This window comes from Cydia fagiglandana, chromosome 16 (assembly GCF_963556715.1).
Source record: "Cydia fagiglandana chromosome 16, ilCydFagi1.1, whole genome shotgun sequence".
NCBI classification, from domain to species: domain Eukaryota; kingdom Metazoa; phylum Arthropoda; class Insecta; order Lepidoptera; family Tortricidae; genus Cydia; species Cydia fagiglandana.
Window position 1 is genome coordinate 18,223,115 of NC_085947.1, and position 19,965 is coordinate 18,243,079.

The following is a 19,965-nucleotide window of genomic DNA, read 5'->3' on the forward strand; positions in this document are numbered from 1 at the left end:
GACGATCTTCAAAGTCGTATCAAATCCAGTGCACAACCGCACCAAGTTCCTACATCCGAATTGGGCTCCAGAACCACATCAGACCCAAAAAATCGGTAAAATATGGGTTATAAATTATCATTATTTTATAACTGCGACAAAAAACTATACTACTTAAGTATAAACTTATAAAAAAAAAACATTTAACAATAAGAATTATCAATTACAAGCAGAACTTATTAAAATTATGAAAACTTTCCACTGTTATTATACATTGCTTTTATTTTACATCCAAAAAAAACGTACTGGTTTATGTTTAATTACCTATTCGTGGCTTATAAGTATGTTAAGCTATGTTACTTGTTATTTTCTTCTTTTATTTTGCCTCGAATAAACGCTCTATTCTCTCTATACTGTTTTGATTTGACAAAGGCTTTTCCTGATATCGTCTTTTTTAACTGAGCTGCCTGGGTTTAATATGTTCACCATGTACAATATCACAATATAAATCAATTGGCATAAATAATCACAAGCCCTGCGCATTAGCAATTTAAAAAAAAAAGTTAACGACATTCTGACCTCCGCATAATTGTGGGCAACTGCGTCAGCGGTCCGCCTTCGACTCGAGATCACATGGACTGGACTCACGCGTGTTACTGGCCAAAAGAATTTGGACCTTAAATACAGTTATTAAATTCTATATTTCAATAGCAGCAGCTCACCGCGCCGCGAGCGCGCTGTTCGCTCTGTCATTTAAATTTAGATTCTAACTACAGTTTATAAGGTTCAATTTACTTAGTTTAAAGCAAGACGCACCCTGAGTCAAGTGTTTGAATGTGGTACAAGGAGTATAAGCTCGGCAGGCTGCCGGCGCGCGCGCTTACGAGAAACCGTAGAAAAACGTAGTGGAAAATAGTGGAAAAGTGCAGTGATTTATGGGAATTTTGAATTACCTACTTATAAATAGGTAGGTGTTGGTTTGTTATCAACTTATCAGTGTTGTGACGTAAAATGTTCGGTACGGTAAAATGACGTAAAACGATTGGTAGAGTATTATTTAATTTAATTAGTACCTATTTAATTTAATTTAATTAGTACCTACTTTTTAAGTTATAGCTTTAATTTATAAATAGTATTTAGCATGTAATTATTATTGTAATGTAATGACTTAATGAGTTCATACCTAAATGAATAACATTTTATTTATTTATTTTTTATTTTTTATTGATTTGTTTTGTGATATCCTATGGCATATAAAGTCCTTCCATTTTATCAATAAAAGTTTGATTGCTTGTTTATAATTTTTGTTTTTGAACATAAATTATTTGGCATTACCTTTATCTCCCCATAGCGCTTTGGGATAATCTATAGTGTCCGACCGAAGCAGGATTTATTGCCGAAACCGAGGTTTAAGTTCGTATTTGCACTTGTTTCAGCCGAAACCGTACCTCCGGACCGAAATAGTTATTTATTTTACAAACGGCCAAAGTTGTTGTTTAGCCGCTCGTGCTAATATTGATACTCGAGCAAGCGAAAGATTCCAAAATTGAACCACGAGCGTAGCGAGTGGTCCGAAAATGGAATCTTGAGCGTTGCGAGGGTTTCAAAGCACGAGGGTTAAACAAAATTTGTCCCCGAGTGAAACACAAAATTTTTCACCACACCAACCCGAAGCAAATATTAAATGTAAAATATCAAACAAAATCAAACCAAGTCAAATCCAAATAAATGTTTTTAAATATTTATCACCCAAAATCATCATTTCAAAGTAAATTCTACCAGCAAACATAAGAAAACAACTCAAAATTTGCATTTGATTACTTTGCCTCACATGTGAATAAAATGCAACTTTGCTATTCGTTTTTGAAGTGCAAAGTAAGCCTTTCCGAGCTGGTGTGGTGAAAACATAGTTCCGGTGCGGCCGAAAGGATTCGCATTTTTTTCGGCCAATGCGAAACATTTTTATGGTGAAACCTACCAAAACCGAAACTTCGGCCGGACTCTATTAATTTCGCCTGAGTTTTTCAAAACCTATGATGATCAATAAGCTCAATTGTCCCTAAGTTGAGTCAAGGGAGACTTTATCTTATTTTTTCATTTATAATCATTAATTAATTAGTTAAGTATCAAATATCGTTAGTTAAGTTATTGTTATTGATTGTCGTTTTTAAAGCGAGACTGTGTTTAGCTTCGATACTGTTCGGTGCAATATACTTACTTGACATAGAAAGATAACAGATATAATTATGTAGTATTAAATAAATAAACATAGCCATGAACTTAGGAACTGATAACAATAATAAATAAAACGACTTTTGCTCACCGGTTACTATTATATACGAATATTTATTTTGACTGTTTCTTTATTTTTTAAGCTGTGTGTAGTGTATGGGTTGTTTTGGGTTTTAGTTTCGATCTTTTTTTGTCAAATATCGATTAACGTTGATGGACAGATAGGTGAATATAAGCGCAATTCCAAAATATGTCCAAAAAATGTTTCTCTGTAATAAGTATGGCACCTATTCATTTTTTTAGTTATACATATAATATATGACTAACCTACTTAATATGGGCATTTTTTGGTCTTGGGCTTTGCTACAAAGCTTATATTTTTTTCATTATCAATAACTACAATTATTAATTATCAATAAGTACATATTATAATTAGGTACACTCTTACATCAGTTGTAATAATTAGGACGTCCGAGATAGAATACATCGGAAGCTCTGTAAGTATCTCTACACATCGAAAGTACGAGTATGTCCATGTCCATACCTATATCTACGTCTATTTGATTTGCTTCAACGTTGGTCAAGTCAAAAATACTTAACACATATATCTATCTATATATGCAGTCTTCTCCGAGACCACGGGGACAACGCCGTCCTCGAAACGTCGGAGGTAAATCTTAAAACTTAAATACGCGATTAAGTCCCGTTGTGCAGTTTGATAATGTTATATATATCTAGTTGACGAACTTTTTTTTACACAATTCTCTCGAACGCCTTGAATGGCGAATCGATGCAACATATTATTATTCTATTCAAATATGACGTTCTTTTATGATGACACTCACTCACTTTGTTATATTCAAGTCGGTTCATTCGGACTACATTTGTTTCTAAGTTGTAATACAAGTACCAATGTATTGGCAAATGTGACATTTGCACAGTGCAGTGCCACTGCCAGGGTCGAACCGGCGACCTCGCGTTCGCAAACCTATTACCTAACCACCGGATTTATTGCAGGTGTCCATGAGCGACGATAAGCTTAGCACGAGGCGGTTTATCTGCCCGTTTGCCACCTATATAAATAAAAAGCTTTATTATGTACTTTCCAGGTGGCGGGCCGTGACATGAAGTGGCTAGCACTGTTCTCGCTGGTGGCAGCAACAGTTCTGCAGCAGCCGGCGCCGCTTGTGCGCACACGCAGCGGCTATGTGCGCGGGCGCGTGTCGCGCGACGGCAGGCTTGTCGAGTACTTGGGTATTCCTTATGGGACTGTCAACGATGATAATCGATTCAAGGTGAGATTCTTACACGGGACGTTCTGGGGGCTAAGCCAAATGACACTCGTCACCTATAAACGCCGAAACAAAAAGGATTTTATCGGAATGACAGATGAAAATAAAATCACATGACTATTTCCATACATTTCTATGTTCGTTTTCTATCAACGATTCTTATCTTGCTATTTAAAATGTAATAAATACAAAGTATGGTCAAGCAAAATAAAATTGCCCTTAAATTACATATGTAGTGACATGTAAGATAGTTAGTACGACATAATATAGTAGAAAATAAATGGAACAATTAAATCCATACTAAATTGTTTCAGCAATTTACGTCAAAATTTGTCAATGTCGTCGTCTTTAATCAATGTGTGTTACCAGCGATGACTTACGGCTCCGAAACGTGGTCTTTCACTATCGGCCTCATCTCAAAATTCAAAGTCGCTCAACGAGCTATGGAGAGGGCTATGCTCGGAGTTTCTCTGCGTGATCGAATCAGAAATGAGGAGATCCGTAGACGAACTAAAGTCACCGACATAGCTCACCGGATTAGCAAGCTGAAGTGGCAATGGGCAAGCCACATTGCGCGCAGAGAAGATGGCCGATGGGGTCGAAAAGTGCTCGAGTGGAGACCACGGACTAGCAAACGCAGCGTAGGACGTCCACCCACAAGATGGACGGACGACCTTGTTAAAGCCGCCGGAAGACGCTGGATGCGGGTGACTTCCAACCGGTACGAATGGAGGTCCAAGGGGGAGGCCTATGTTCAGCAGTGGACGTCTTATGGCTGAGATGATGATGATGATGACGTCAAAATTGTGACGTAGGAAGTGGCACCCTCAATCATTTTCTACAATTTCTTGTCGGACTATACCTATCGAAATATAATTTGACACTTACGCGGATGGCAACCCGTATGGTCAAGAGAAGGTCGTTGAGCGCATAGCATGACATGTCGAAACGCAGGTGCCCTTACCACGAAACTACGAGTTGGAGAAACGACAGTAAATGAATAATCGCGTTTCCAAGGCAGTGCCGCTGGCAAGGACAAGGTTGCTCGGTCACTGCATCATTGCATTGTCGCATTGCAATTGCAAATTATCATTATAAGGTAGGCCAGGGCAATTGAAACTATAAGGCAAATGCCATAACTCTAAAAATACAAGTCTAGAGCAAGAGCAACTTTTATTAAGAAGTAGCTCTAGGTCTTGTATTTTTACTCACTTTTTGTATTTTTGACCCCCATGCAAAGGATGATATACTTTTGACGCCAATGTCTGTCTGTGGCATCGTAGCTCTCAAAAGGATGGACCGATTTCGATGCGGTTTTTTTACGTGTAAGCGAGTTTCCTTTCGCGTTCTAGCTATGTTTGATAAAAATCGATCCAGCAGTTTGAAGAGAATCACCTCTTTTCCAAAATGATGTGAGGCATTTTTTGCATAAAATGGTTTAAAATCGTATGATTAGCGTAGCTTAAGGGTTTCTTTAAAATTTAAATTTGATAGTTATTAGACTACGTTCATATATCCAATAGTTGCACTTTAGTCTATTTTTTACATCTTCAGCCTTCAGCAAGGTGACACTTGTCATTTCTATAAATTTGAAACCGACTTTAAGGTGTCGAAGGAAGAATTTCCCAATTAACCGGAATCTTTATTTTTTTAGTACTTTCCTGAAACCTCTGGGCGGAATTGGAAATTGTTATTTTTACGTCACAGTCAATGCCATTGATGAGGATTAGTTTTTGTCAAAATCATCATTAGACAGAACAGAAGACGCGGGAAAAAGCTATTATTTCATAAAACTTGCCCTTTTTCTGTTACTCTCGCTCTACTTAGTTATAATCAGTTGCTATTAACATAATTTCTAGGTACATACTGTACATAGGTACCAGAATTACCGGTTATTAAATACGACCTATAAATGAAGAGCAATTACTGCAAAATTACCGACAGGGCAAGTCATTATTTATACCATCACGTTGCCTTGCCCGTGTCGGTTAAAGGTAGCATTCGGATAACGACTGTAGCAGCATTACTGCAACGCCTGCAACGTTACTGCTGCGTCGATGACGCGGGCAATGTAACTGTCATTCTCATTGATAAAATGAGTGACGGAGGATTTCCGGTTAAAATTCAAAACGGCGATGTCGTATATAGAATTTATGTAATTTGTGTAATATTGATAGTATATTACGTAGAGAATTAACGTGGAAGTATGCAGCTAATGAATAATTAATCTTGAAACGCGTTTAACTATTCTTTAGTTGACACCCGGTAATCCATGGTGGCAATTTTGTAAGTCCAGCTATCACTTTACGAAAAGCAACTATCGAACAACCTCATAATCTACCTACGAGTACACTTTTGACATGAAGATCAACGGACTGCATTTTCTAATAGCTGCAGTGCCTAATGCGGAAATGACAGCAAAACGTATCAAGGAAATTGAGATTGACAGCGGCAGCGTTAACGTTGCCGCAGCAACGTTGCAACAGTAATGCTGTTGCTGTCGACATTTGATTATCACCATAAAGTCGACTTTGTATAATTACAATTTCTACCCTTTCATGAAGATAATTTGCATTTTTCCTTATTAAAGAGAATTTGTGTTTTAAGGACAATTTGAGTCCGGTGCGATAAATATAAGACACGGGTAAAATGAGACAGTTATTAACACTTAAAAATGTAGGTACTTACATATTCTATTTCATTCCTTTTCCGTTTAAAAAGAGGTTTACACACAAGGCTTCTTGATATAATAACTCATCATATAACTCTTATATTTCGTTCCCTCTTCCAGGCTCCGCTGCCCCCGCCAGCCTGGGGCGGCGTGTTCGAAGCCGTGAACACCAACACGCGCTGCCCGCAGACCATCATGGGCACCGTCATCATCGGCAACCCAGACTGCCTCAAGCTCAACGTCTACACCCCCACCAGGACCAGGGGAAAACTCCTCCCAGTCATGGTCTATATACATGGAGGATGCTTCTTCGAGGGAACTGGTTCTGCCTTTCTCTATGGAGCTGATTACTTCGTCGAGCACGGAGTTGTGTTCGTTGGCATCAACTACAGACTGAACGTTGAAGGTTTCTTATGTTTAGGAACAGAGGATGCGCCGGGAAATGCTGGACTCAAAGACCAGGTAGCTGCCTTGAGATGGATCAAAGATAATATAGAAGCTTTTGGAGGAAATCCGGATAGCGTGACGCTGTTTGGAGAAAGCGCTGGCGCTGTTTCTTCGTCCTTTTTAGTGCTTTCACAAGCCGCTAGAGGACTCTTCCATAGAGTTATACTTCAGAGTGGATCTACGCTTGCGCCCTGGGCTTTGCAGCATGATCCTATAAGGACAGCTAGCGCTCTAGTCAAACAATTCGGATATAATACCAAAGATCCTTACGAAATATACGATATTTTAAGAAACAAAACCATAAACGAACTAATAAAAGTTAAGGCTTTGGAAAACCAAAACTACGTCTCATCTGACACTCTCTTTGTACCTTGCATTGAGAAAAATCTGCCAGGAATCGAACCTATAGTCACTGAATACCCTACAAGTATAATCGAATCTGGAAACTACACCAAAGTGCCTATGATAATAGGCTTCAACGACAACGAAGGGATATACTTTGTAGCTAAAGATTACGGAAATAGTCTGAAATCGATAGATCCCAAAGAAAATTTACATCTAGATTTAGAGTTTCCTACAGAACTGGATAGGAACAGCACAGTAGAGATAATAAAGAGTCATTATTTTCCCCCAGAAAAAGACGAACTAATCCTCAACATGGTGGATTTGTATTCAGATTTGCATTTCAAGTTTCCATCAGTGATCGAGTCGGACTTATACGCAAAGACGACAGATAAGCCGATATACTTCTACCTGTTCAAGTACGGGGGGTACCGAAACATGGCGAAGATCATCGTGGGGTACGGGGCGACGGGAGGGGCGTCTCATGCCGATGAGCTGTTCTACTTATTCAAGCCTCATTCTATCCCGTTCCCGCATCAGCTGGAGCGGCGCATGATCAAGCGCATGGTCACGCTTTGGACCAACTTCGCCAAATACGGGTAAGTTTTGCTATCTTTAGTTTATTCTACAATTTTCAGACGTAACGTCACTAATCGCTCGTCGCCAATTTATGGGAGTCGGTTGCTACAGCGAGCTTCAGGCAACTTTAAAATGAAACCAAGAAAATGCACCGATCCATGTTTTTAATAAGTTAGGTAATCATCTTTAGATTCAGTATTATTTGCCAGGTGTAAAGTAGGTATGTACATACCGCGCGTGTACCTACTTACAACTATTAATATAGGTAGGTACTAGGTACAAAATATTAAAAAACATTTAAATGGCCCGTTAATTAACTAACAACTTTTTACCTCCCATTGTGTTTTTACAATTTTGCACATAAAACAAGATACTTTGTTTACTGCTATAGCAGACCTACGTCATACCTACTCGTCGAGATTAGCTGGTTGACAGCTTAATTAATTAATTAACATTATGTCCTTTCTTTTAATATAATCGCAAAGCCACGCGACATTAATAAATAAAAATAAAATGGGCATATCAATCATACAAGGGAGCACAAATGGGAATGATTTGTATGTAGCGCCTATTTCCATCTGTACCAGGCGGGGACGGGTGGGAATACACCAATAAAATGCATAATTTAAGCATGTTGTCGTTTTAGCGCATTTATACCAGTAGGTACGATACAAAACTACCTACCTCTACCTACAAGACTGTCAGCATAAAAGACAAATTCCAGAAACTATGTCAATCGTATCTTCCGAACTATTTTCCTGAATACACGACTAGATGCACCGCACGCGTACAAAGTCGTTTAATACTCCGCTAGGTGGCGCTCATTTGTCCGCGAGGCACGTCTCTCATACAATTTCCATAAATTTATAGCTCGTGTAAAACAGAACAAAACAGCACATAAATTTGGTCGTGTCGCGGTTGTACCAGTGAGCGAGCACTAGAGAGTTCATTTTGTCTCTATAAAATATATATCTTTATCCATAACTACTGATGTAGGTATGTAATGCACTAGATTTATGGTTCCATTAATTAATTTATTTTTTTACTAATCCATTTGGGACAAAAAAGAAAATATAATATTTTCATTTAGTAATAATCCGTTGAATCTAGAATCTGGTTGAATCTAGAAGATAGATACTATACTTTTATTCCTTTTAACTTAAAATTATATTACAGCACGAAATAGGAAGTACCTGCCTACCTATAGAAAAATCAACGTGGATTGTGGTCAGTCAGTACGTATAAATCAGAGTATAAACGGGGCCGCAGAAATTGGTAGCAATCAAGCAATTTAAATAAACTAGCATTGCACCATCATTAAGCAATGACAACATAATCTACTTGTACGCTTGGCGAAAAAATTCTTTGAATAAGCCGCTTAAAAATAAAATGTATGATTCTTTGATAGAGATACATTACTTTCTATCTCAATATATAACATTAAAGAGATTTTACATGCATTGGAGAGGAAAATATAGAATTAGGGAGTTTTACATGCATTAGAGGTAAGTACGAGTATTAATTACGGGTCGGTACAGGTGGAGTGCTTAGTACAAGACTGTTTAAATACCAGAAACAGGGAAAAAAAGATAAAGAATATTGGCTTGTTTCAAACAATGTTACATAACTACCTTTACTTACTATTATATTGAGAGATTAATCACCATTGGTAATTTCTTTTAAAATAGCATCTAGATCATTGATTATAAACGGTTTTTATGTCACCTACATATAATATACTTAATTGTGTCTGGATAAAATGAATGAGAATGAATTCTCTCGGTTGTCCTCCCCTCCCGGTCATGCATAGCCTAACGACATCATCAAATCGATACATGTTATGTTATCTGAATCGTGAAAACCGTATCCTGACGAAACCAGGGCAAGGGATCCCAAACATGTCGAGTCAGGTCGGGAAGAGCACTTGCAAGGAATCGTAATATTTCATATGCCTCGAGCGAAACATAGGTGTTTACACAAGTTTTTGGTACAGATGTAAGTCTTGGAGACGATATATCAGGAAGTTATAAGCCGCAGCAAAAAAAATAAGTAATAAAAAAATTAAAAACACGACTGCTGCATTTTAAAGCGAACTGAAAAGCTAAAAATAATGTTCATATGTTAGTTACATAACTTTATGAATCTAAATTGGAATGTAAATATACACTCATGGTTATTCACAGTAAATACTAAGGGTAATGCTCATTTATGACCGTGAATGTAGGTACGTGTACATTTAATTTCTATTACAATCGGGGGACCTTGGTGTGCCTAAGTGCATCTCATTCAAAAGGTCCCCCGACTGCAATAGAAATTAAATATACACGTACCTACATTCACGGTCATAAATGAGCATTACCCTTAGTATTTACTGTGAATAACCGTGAGTGTATATTTACATTCCAATTTAGATTCATAAAGTTATGTAACTAACATATGAACATTATTTTTAGCTTTTCAGTTCGCTTTAAAATGCAGCAGTCGTGTTTTTAATTTTTTTATTAATTATTTTATTTTAAACATTTTAGTGAAAAAAACTAAGTATAAAACTATGATTTAAGATAGGTATATAAATTTCCCCCGGCCATTTAGTTTGTCCACGAAGTTTTTTTTATGTGGATATTAGCTTCTGGAACTGGGACCTTTTAATTAAGCTCACCGTTCCGGAATACGTCCGGGCTTCTTTTCTGTGGACAATGTGTGGATGTGTTCACAATTTGGGATATTCGACATTTTTAAATATAACTTCTTAGAAAGAAGTAGAAATTTTTTATTATAATGGCCATGAGGGTTTGAAGGTCCACAATAAAGACTCATAATTTTAGACCGCGTGCAGCGCGCCACGTACGTTGGGCTACGTTCGACACTTTTAGTATGAGAAAGTCGAAGGCACCTGGCTTTGGACCGCGTGCAGCGCGCCACGTACGTCAGGCTATCTACGCCCGACACTCTAGTATGTTCGGCGCCCAGTTTTGCAACGCGTACGGCGCGCCACGTAAGTCGGGCTACGCCCGACGATTTAAGTATGCGGGCGCCAATGGCACCCGGCTTTGGAACGCGTACAGCGTGTCTTGTACGTCGGGCTACGCCCGACTCTTTTAGGATGAGGGCGCCGAAGGTGCCCGGTTTTGAAACGCGTACAGCGCGCCACGTACGTCGGGCTACGCCCGACACTCTTAGTATGAGGACGCCGAAGGCGCCCGGTTTTGGAACGCGTCCGGCGCGCCACGTACGTCGGGCTACGCCCGACGCTTTAAGTATGAGGGCGCCGAAGGCACCCGGTTATGGAACACATACAACGCGCCACGTACGTCGGACTACCTACGCCCGACACTCTTAGTATGAGGGTGCCGGAGGCGCCCGGGTTTGGTAAGCGTACAGCGCGCAACGTACGTCGGGCTACGCCCAACGTTTTGAGTATGAGGGCGCCGAAGGCAGTCGGCTTTGGTAAGCGTACAATATTATACTAAAGGTAGGTACGCCTCTTTTGGACACTTCGGGCTTTCGGCCCTACGCGAAGTTTACCTTTGGTGCGCCTTTAATTTGGTGTTCAGACATAGAATGACATTTCTATTGTTACAGTCGACCTATACAAGTATAGAAAGACATAATATGTATAAACATTGTCACTTAAATACTTCTTATTATTATGAAAATTAGTTTAGTACAAAAGTTAAGAAGAAATGATTGAGGTTGGTACGTACCTACCTACCTACGCAAGTGTTAAATCAAAATCTGTTATTTTACAGTCGGGTTGAATTAGTAGTCAAGTACAATTTTATTCACAAGAAATATAAGAATTCAATAAGCCATAAATTATTCAAACCCTATCGCTTAAATCGAAGTTCACAGGTTTAGATTTCAATAGCGCGATTTAGAACATGTTTTGTGTTTGTGTTTGTTTGTGTTTAGTTCCTTTTACCTTATAAAAATATATACAAATCATATGGATGATTTGTATATATTTTTATGATCACCAGTCAATACCCTTTCATTTGATAGCTCACTAAATTAGATATAAGGATTTATTTTTCTTAGCACATTTTGTAAATCCTTATTTAACCAAAATAAGACTTAAACGCGTATGCTGCATATATATTTTAAATCGTCTTTCAAGGCTCTTCATTTTGAGACCCCACTCGATAGGATTGCAAGATTTTTTTTTCTAAACGTGACGCAATTTTGTGTATTACGTCCGCCATATTGGTTTTATAATAACGTCACATAGCCTATGTTAGTCGGGATGATGTAAGGATTCTAATGATGTATCATACATCTAAATCGGTTAAGGCATTCAGAAGTTATGGTGGAATAAAGAAACTCACATACATATATACATACAAACATGAACGCTGAAAACAATACACTCTTTTTGTTTGGGCAGTCGTGTAATAACAAGTTTCATAGACAAACCTAAAAGTACATAATAAATAGCGCCATCTGCAACAATGATGGCGCGTAAAAATCAAAACACTACTTAAGGCCAGAACACACCGACTGCGTGTGCGTTGATGTGCGCGTGCGCTAAAATGGTGGAGCCGTGCATGCACACATCACGGAAGCGGTGTGCCGGCTCTCATAAGAATTTGTATATTACAACCCGCACGTGTGAAGTACACGCAAACGAGTCCAGGGCTATAACCGCGAAAATCGAAGTTTGCGGGGATTTTTCTCTGTCACTCTAATTACGCCTTCACTGGAGTAAAAGAGAAAGATCCCCGCAATTTGCCAATTTCGGTTTTCGAGATAGCTGTTCAGGTCTTTATTCATATTATTTCTATCTATTTTCAGTGACCCAACGCCAACGACATCACCCCTATTGCCGTTCCGGTGGCGGCCCGGCCGCGCCAGCAACCCGTCAGCTCTAGTCATCGACGGACAACTGTCCACGGCTAGGCTGTGGGACTACGCGACGGTGGACCTGTGGAACCAGACCTACAGCAAGTATAGGAGGAAACTGTATGGGTTTCAATAAACTTGCAGCTTTCTCTGTCTTCATGATCACGAAAAACAACAACAACAATGGCTGGTCTTTGGCACTACACCGTTGTAGGTGTAGACTTGTGGAACTACGAGTAGACCTACAGACTACTGCAGTTAATATAGAAGAACTGCATGGGTCCCAGTAACCCTTGGCTACAAACAGGGACATCAGGATGTTTAGTCCTTTGTCAGGATTAGAGTCAGACCAAGAAAAGTCAACAGCGATTTTGATAGCCCAGAGCCCACGCAGTGAAAGTGTTATTTATACATCATAATTTCATAGTTTGACGTTTAAAATAACACTTCCACTGCGTGGGCTATCAAATTCGCTGCAGACTTTTCTTGGTTTTCTCTATTTATTGATTGCACTCGCACCGAATTGAACTAATAATTTTAAGTAGTTTTGGAATATTCGAAAATAGTGCTGTGCGCAAAATGAAGACTGTTAAATTAACAATATTTTACAACAGAAACAGTGTTGTGATGCGATTTTTACTGTTGTTATTTTTACAACCAAAAAAGAAAGTAAAAAAATTAGATAGGTATAGGTTGACCTATAAGATACATGCGTTAAGTGTTGCCATCTAGTAAGTAGTGTTGGAATTAATCGATAAATTCACAAAGAAATGTTACTTACCATCAAAGAATTATTGATTGTAGACTACAATTTGTTTGTAGAGATGTAAAGCCTAGAACTAGGGAATGCAATACCGGGATACCAGGATCCCGAAATACCGGGATCCCGCATGCAATTTGCGGGATTAATCCCGCTCGTAAATTAAGCGGGATCCCGCGGGATTTGCGGGATCGAAGAGCGACGTGGTTCTTACGTGTTACTACAAGGAGCACAGGCTCGGGCACATGCCTACTGGCGAAAATTCTTCACGGAGCCTAAATGCATCTACGGAGGAAAGGGGTAATGACACGGAAGAGCATTTTACCCGAATTTGTCTATTTATTTCATCACACTTGCTCGTAAAAGGTGTTATTTTACGTAGACGACGCGGTCCGTAAATCTTAATTTTGTATTGTACCCAGGGAATTTTGTTATGTAGGTACGTCCGAAATTAGGCAGATTTTTTATTGTTTTCCCTCTTTTTTCCTCACAGGTGTGATGAAAAACATTGTGTGTGCCACGAGTGGTACAGGACTTACGAAATCGCGTTAATTAAGCCTTTACACACGTTTTTAAATTCTTGATTACTGTCATTATACCGTATTCTTTTAATACAAAATGTACTATTTCTAATTTTAGTTTACTTTTTGTTTTCAACCTTCATATTTAGTACTAATTCGTACTAAGCGCTGGTGGCCTAGCGGTAAGAGCGTGCGACTTTCAATCCGGAGGTCGCGGGTTCAAACCCCGGCTCGTACCAATGAGTTTTTCGGAACTTATGTACGAAATATCATTTGATATTTGCCAGTCGCTTTTCGGTGAAGGAAAACATCGTGAGGAAACCGGACTAATCCCAATAAGGCCTAGTTTCCCCTCTGGGTTGGAAGGTCAGATGGCAGTCGCTTTCGTAAAAACTAGTGCCTACGTCAAATCATGGGATTAGTTGTCAAGCGGACCCCAGGCTCCCATGAGCCGTGGCAAAATGCCGGGATAACGCCAGGAAGAAGAAGATATTTAGTACTAATTCGTAAAATTGTATACTAACTTGCGGGATCCCGCAAATACCGGGATCCCGCGGGACTTAATATGGCAATCCCGCGGAATACCGGGATTGAGTTCCTCATGCGGGATTGCATTCCCTACCTAGAACTAATCGTGCTCCCGAGTTTCACAATTAAACTAGATGGCGCCGTAGCCGCTGTACATCGCCCTAACATGTTTATAAAATGACTATTAGACTTAGAATTTCGAAGCGACAATTCGCTGTCAAATAAGTAAGGTAAATATATTAATTTGTCTTTGACTTTACAGATTCTTGTGCAATCAATGAATCTTTGCTGGTTACCAATGTTATTATTAATCTATTCACATTTAATTTAAGTATAATATAACTACAATATTTATTAACATGATCAATAAAGGATAACGCTAGAACGGTCCGATGATTCGTTTTCTATACAGTATGTGTCTGACCATGGGGCTTTAATTCCAGGGCTTGATTTTACTCGCTAAACTGAGCTACTTTTACTATGGGACCTTACTACTGGATTTAAAGCCCCAGGTCAGTAACACACTGTAGAATGCATCAGGTGCCGTTCTAGCGTGAATCATAGCTAAATAGGTTCTTCAATAGTAAAGGTGATCTGTATATGTAGTTTTTTTAGTGTACTTGTAAGGCCGAGCCACTCCGGCTTGCGTGTGCGTGACGTTCGCGTGTGCGTGCGCTAGAATGTTGGAGCCGCACACGCACACGTCACGTAAGCGGTGTGCCATCTCTCATAAGGATCTGTATACTACAACTCCGCACGCGCACGTGCACGTCACGCACACGCAGCCGGTGTGCACAGGCCTGTAAAGTCATAATTCATTGGTTATAATCAGACATAGGAAGCCGCCAGGCAAATTGTGAATTAAGACTATGTTTGTGCACTTACGGTACTAATTACGACAAAATAGTTAAAAAAAAATTTTTTAATTGGCTAATCGTTTTAAAACAGCCTAAATTTTGTTGTAATTAGTACCATAAGTGCCAAACATAAAGTCTTATTTCACAATTTGCCCCGCGGATTCCTATGTCTGGTTATATTGTACTACTACTACTACTACTACTTTGTTGGCGCGGTGACCCAAAATGAGTCTTGGCCTCCAACACAAGAGCACGCCACTTTGATCGGTCCAGAGCGGTATCCCGCCAGCTTTCGCCGACGCCGAACTCACGGAGATCTGCCTCCACTCTATGCGCCCCATTCTGATGTATGGGTGTGAGGCTTGGACACTGGTTATATTGTAGTTATTGTTATTGCTATTGAGTAGGTATAAAGGGAAAATTAGTCTAATACTTTTTGATACAGTAGAGTTGAAATAATAGTGCTTCAGTCCATAAAACTTTACCTTTAATGTTATTGTGCGAACGATATTTACGGTGTGATAATATCTCTAGTCTGACTAGTATAGAACAAGCTAGAATAGCATACAACATTTATATTTAAATGTAATTTAATGCCATTGTGTGACATACAGGAATTGTGCAATAAATCGTTATTTTAAATGAACATCACTCGTTTTTAAATATTTTTTCTATTCTTTATTCCCTCCTTAGTTTGGATTGCATGGCAGTATATTAAATAAATAAACAATAAATCATAGAACATTATTACAAAAACATTCTAAATCTGACAGTTTACGTTGAGTTTCGTTTTGTATGGGATTTTAAACAGCGCGCAAAGCGGGATGCTTTAGAAACTCAAAATCCCATACAAAAATGCTTAACGCAAATGAGTACGTCACGTCACGCTATTGATAATATTTACAATTAGGTATAAAAAGATAAAAGATTTTTATTCGTGACGATCACAAAACATGTACGAACATGTACAGACAACAACAGCAAGAACAGAAAAGAACAATAAGTGTGCATCACGAAATGGACCCAACTCAGCATGATGCTAGCTATAAAGCCAGCGCTGGTCTTCCGTAGGGCCCATTCGGTGATGCCACGACAGATAACACAAAAAGATACATATTGAAAACATTGCAAAAGATACACAGAAAAAATAATTAAGAAAACAGGAATTACAAAATACAAGAAAAATAATTCAGAAAATAAACAAAACAAAATGAAAAGAAAAGCATAAACATAGACAAAAATTTATGGTAGACGTAAAATTATGAACGCGACCATACCATGCGTCAACGCTTGCCTGCAGCTGCTAGCGCCAGCGGCGACTTGCATAACCTCAAACCTGCGTAACTAAAACTATCTACAAGCATGGCATGGCATGGTCGCACCATGGAAAAAATTAAACTATAAGAAGATGGACAATACAATATTAAGTAAGCGTAACTTAAAATTATAAAGAAGTTAAAAAAGAAGCAATATGGCAAAGCAAAAGGGACAAAAACGAACGGTAAGTCTATATAAATACGAGAGACAAAACAAGTTATATGCAACTAGTGTCATGACTCAAAGTTTCCTGTGATTTTTGGTGTAAATACATAAACTGTTTGAGTTTGCATCTAAAAGTGTTAACATTTTGCAGGTTCCTTATTGGCGGAGGAATATTATTCCAAATTTTTGCTGCTGCATATCGGAAACTACCACGGAACGCTGATGTAGCATGTCGAGGTGGAAGTAGGTGTATCGCACACTGCCGGCGTTCACGCGTCCTATTGATCATCAGCTTATCGTAAAGATATCGTATACATAAACATAAACATATGTACATTTGGTAGCGTTTCTATTATTATTTTTTGTATTCCGTTATCAAAAGTGCAGTTAAACTAAAGCATACATTAGTAGTAGAGTACATAATTGCGCACAAAGGGAAAGTTTTTCAAACGATACTGCATCGCGAACTTGCCGGGCGAGTAACTTGCTGCGAGCAACTTGCTTGTAACGAGCTGCCTCTGATCATGACAGCTGCTCGCTATTTAAGAATGTATTATTAAATAGCTCGTGGTGGTCTCTCCTTGTTGTTAATCAGAGTTACGAACGGTTAGACGCAAGAGTCAGGCTGGGGTTAATTATATGAGTCATACTAGTCTTAATTAGCTAGAAATAATTATATTTTATGAGACTATGCGTCTAAAAAGAACCATTTTATAAATCTAGAGTCGAATCCATTTTCCAGTTTTTTTGAAAACCTATTGAAAAGGTTAATAAAACTTAAATATAGACATAAATCGTACCTACCTACTAGTAGGGTCAAAAACATTCGGGGAACCCGGCGTCCTCTCTTGAATAACGATTTTGATATATTTTACGTACTGTAGGTATACCATAATGTCCATAATTTAAAGATGTAGAAGATTTTAACATGACGATAAGGAAAAAGTACGCAATTAAGGTTATAAAATCTATATTTACTAACTAATACTAAAAAAAGTATTTGAACCAGTATGTAAGTAAGTACGTAAGAAGTCCTTACTAAGGAGAACGTGTCTTAAAATTTGTAACAAAAATTTCGAGCCTTCGGGAACTAGAACGGGCTCAAGTTTCTATAAAAGACTCGCTCCTCCAACAAGTTCGTAAGAACTTTCAGTTCGGATATAATCATTCTAAAAACTTTACTTCTAAAGATAAGGTCTTCAAAAAGACAATATATGTAAAAGACACTGGTATATTTTCAAAAAATAAATCCGAAGTGCGAAGAGGTAACACGTCGAACGTGGTTCGCGGTAGGCCCTCTGGCGATTTCTACTGCCTTGCCTCTTCTCAAAAATTTGCCAACACCTGAATAACACCAACCATAAGATTCTCAAACCTCGTTCAAGATCTCATCGTCCTGTTAGCGGGTGCCGATGAGGCTGATATATGATCTACTTAGTAAACATGACGTCTGCAGTCGCGGTGCCGGTCCATTGCGGATTGCCGGCGTGTGGCGTGCGACGAGAGGCCACGGTGTATAATGGTGACAGTATTTTGATCTCATCGTCCCGTTAGCGGGTGCCGATGAGGCTGATATATGATCTACTTAGTAAACATGACGTCTGCAGTCGCGGTGCCGGTCCATTGCGGATTGCCGGCGTGTGGCGTGTGACGAGAGGCCACGGTGTATAATGGTGACAGTATTTTGATCTCATCGTCCCGTTAGCGGGTGCCGATGAGGCTGATATATGATCTACTTAGTAAACATGACGTCTGCAGTCGCGGTGCCGGTCCATTGCGGATTGCCGGCGTGTGGCGTGCGACGAGAGGCCACGGTGTATAATGGTGCCAGTATTTTGATCTCATCGTCCCGTTAGCGGGTGCCGATGAGGCTGATATATGATCTACTTAGTAAACATGACGTCTGCAGTCGCGGTGCCGGTCCATTGCGGATTGCCGGCGTGTGGCGTGCGACGAGAGGCCACGGTGTATAATGGTGACAGTATTTTGATCTCATCGTCCCGTTAGCGGGTGCCGATGAGGCTGATATATGATCTATTTAGTAAACATGACGTCTGCAGTCGCGGTGCCGGTCCATTGCGGATTGCCGGCGTGTGGCGTGCGACGAGAGGCCACGGTGTATAATGGTGACAGTATTTTGATCTCATCGTCCCGCTAGCGGGTGCCGATGAGGCTGATATATGATCTACTTAGTAAACATGACGTCTGCAGTCGCGGTGCCGGTCCATTGCGGATTGCCGGCGTGTGGCGTGCGACGAGAGGCCACGATGTATAATGGTGGCAGTATTTTGATCTCTTCGTCCTGTTAGCGGGTGCCGATGAGGCTGATATATGATCTACTTAGTAAACATGACGTCTGCAGTCGCGGTGCCGGTCCATTGCGGATTGCCGGCGTGTGGCGTGCGACGAGAGGCCACGATGTATAATGGTGGCAGTATTTTGATCTCATCGTCCTGTTAGCGGGTGCCGATGAGGCTGATATATGATCTACTTAGTAAACATGACGTCTGCAGTCACGGAGCCGGTCCATTGCGGATTGCCGGCGTGTGGCGTGCGACGAGAGGCCACGGTGTATAATGGTGGCAGTATTTTGAAGGCTGAAAACACAAACTAATAAATATTATGGGCCAATCTTTCACAAATTGTCTTGTTTTGTGGAAAGTTTGAATTTAGGCAATAGGAAATAGAGATGTAAAACTATTAATTTGTACACAAATTTACATTACCTACCTAATTTGGTCAGAAAATAATCTACCCTGCCCTTAAATATTGCTCTTTGAACTTATTGCGAACGCAACCTTTTATTCGTATAAAATCTCGATACATTCCTAATGCAGTAGCTAAACGCAGCCGCCGGGAGCGCTCCATGACCCCTATTCGACAAGCGACGTTTGACGTATCGTGTTGATCTCCCGTTGATGTGGGAAAAATCATAAGTTCTCGAATACGTACAATGTCAAAATTTGACATTAACAATCCACAGTTAGGGTGACAAGCAAACCAAACCGAACCACCCTTAGTTTAGAGTTGAGTTTTGGTTGTACCAAATGATATTATCCACCGTTGATGGAATCAACACTCAGTATGCAATAAAATCAACTGTTGATGAGACGTGGATGCGAAATCTGACAGTTGTACGTGTCGAATTTGGCCCCATATACCCTGTATCGCGGCCAATTAGAGGCACCTAAATCTAAACCACCTTTTTAGGGTTCCGTACCCAAAGGGTAAAACGGGACCCTATTACTAAGACTTCGCTGTCCGTCCGTCCGTCCGTCCGTCCGTCCGTCTGTCACCAGGCTGTATCTCACGAACCGTGATAGCTAGACAGTTGAAATTTTCACAGATGATGTATTTCTGTTGCCGCTATAACAACAAATACTAAAAACAGAATAAAATAAAGATTTAAATGGGGCTCCCATACAACAAACGTGAT

The 19,965-nt window shown here is 39.6% G+C and overlaps 2 protein-coding genes across 2 annotated transcripts in view; both read left to right on the plus strand.

Annotated features, from left to right (window-relative positions):
* LOC134672067 (protein VAC14 homolog) overlaps positions 1-19,965 on the plus strand; it is a 443,464-nt gene that overhangs the window by 218,856 nt on the left and 204,643 nt on the right. The window lies entirely within an intron of this gene.
* On the plus strand, positions 834-15,693 carry LOC134672072 (neuroligin-3-like). Its single transcript, XM_063529974.1, has 4 exons — positions 834-946; positions 3,321-3,506; positions 6,295-7,562; positions 12,334-15,693. The coding sequence occupies exons 2-4, from the start codon at positions 3,336-3,338 to the stop codon at positions 12,515-12,517; spliced, it is 1,623 nt and encodes a 540-aa protein (XP_063386044.1). The 5' UTR covers positions 834-946; positions 3,321-3,335; the 3' UTR covers positions 12,518-15,693.

Bases quoted from the DNA above. Each gene is read 5' to 3' on its own strand.
- LOC134672072 (XM_063529974.1), top strand. From the start codon at position 3,336: ATGAAGTGGCTAGCACTGTTCTCGCTGGTGGCAGCAACAGTTCTGCAG. The intron at 3,507-6,294 runs GTGAGATTCTTA...TCCCTCTTCCAG, and splicing joins ACGATGATAATCGATTCAAG to GCTCCGCTGCCCCCGCCAGC. The intron at 7,563-12,333 runs GTAAGTTTTGCT...ATCTATTTTCAG, and splicing joins ACCAACTTCGCCAAATACGG to TGACCCAACGCCAACGACAT.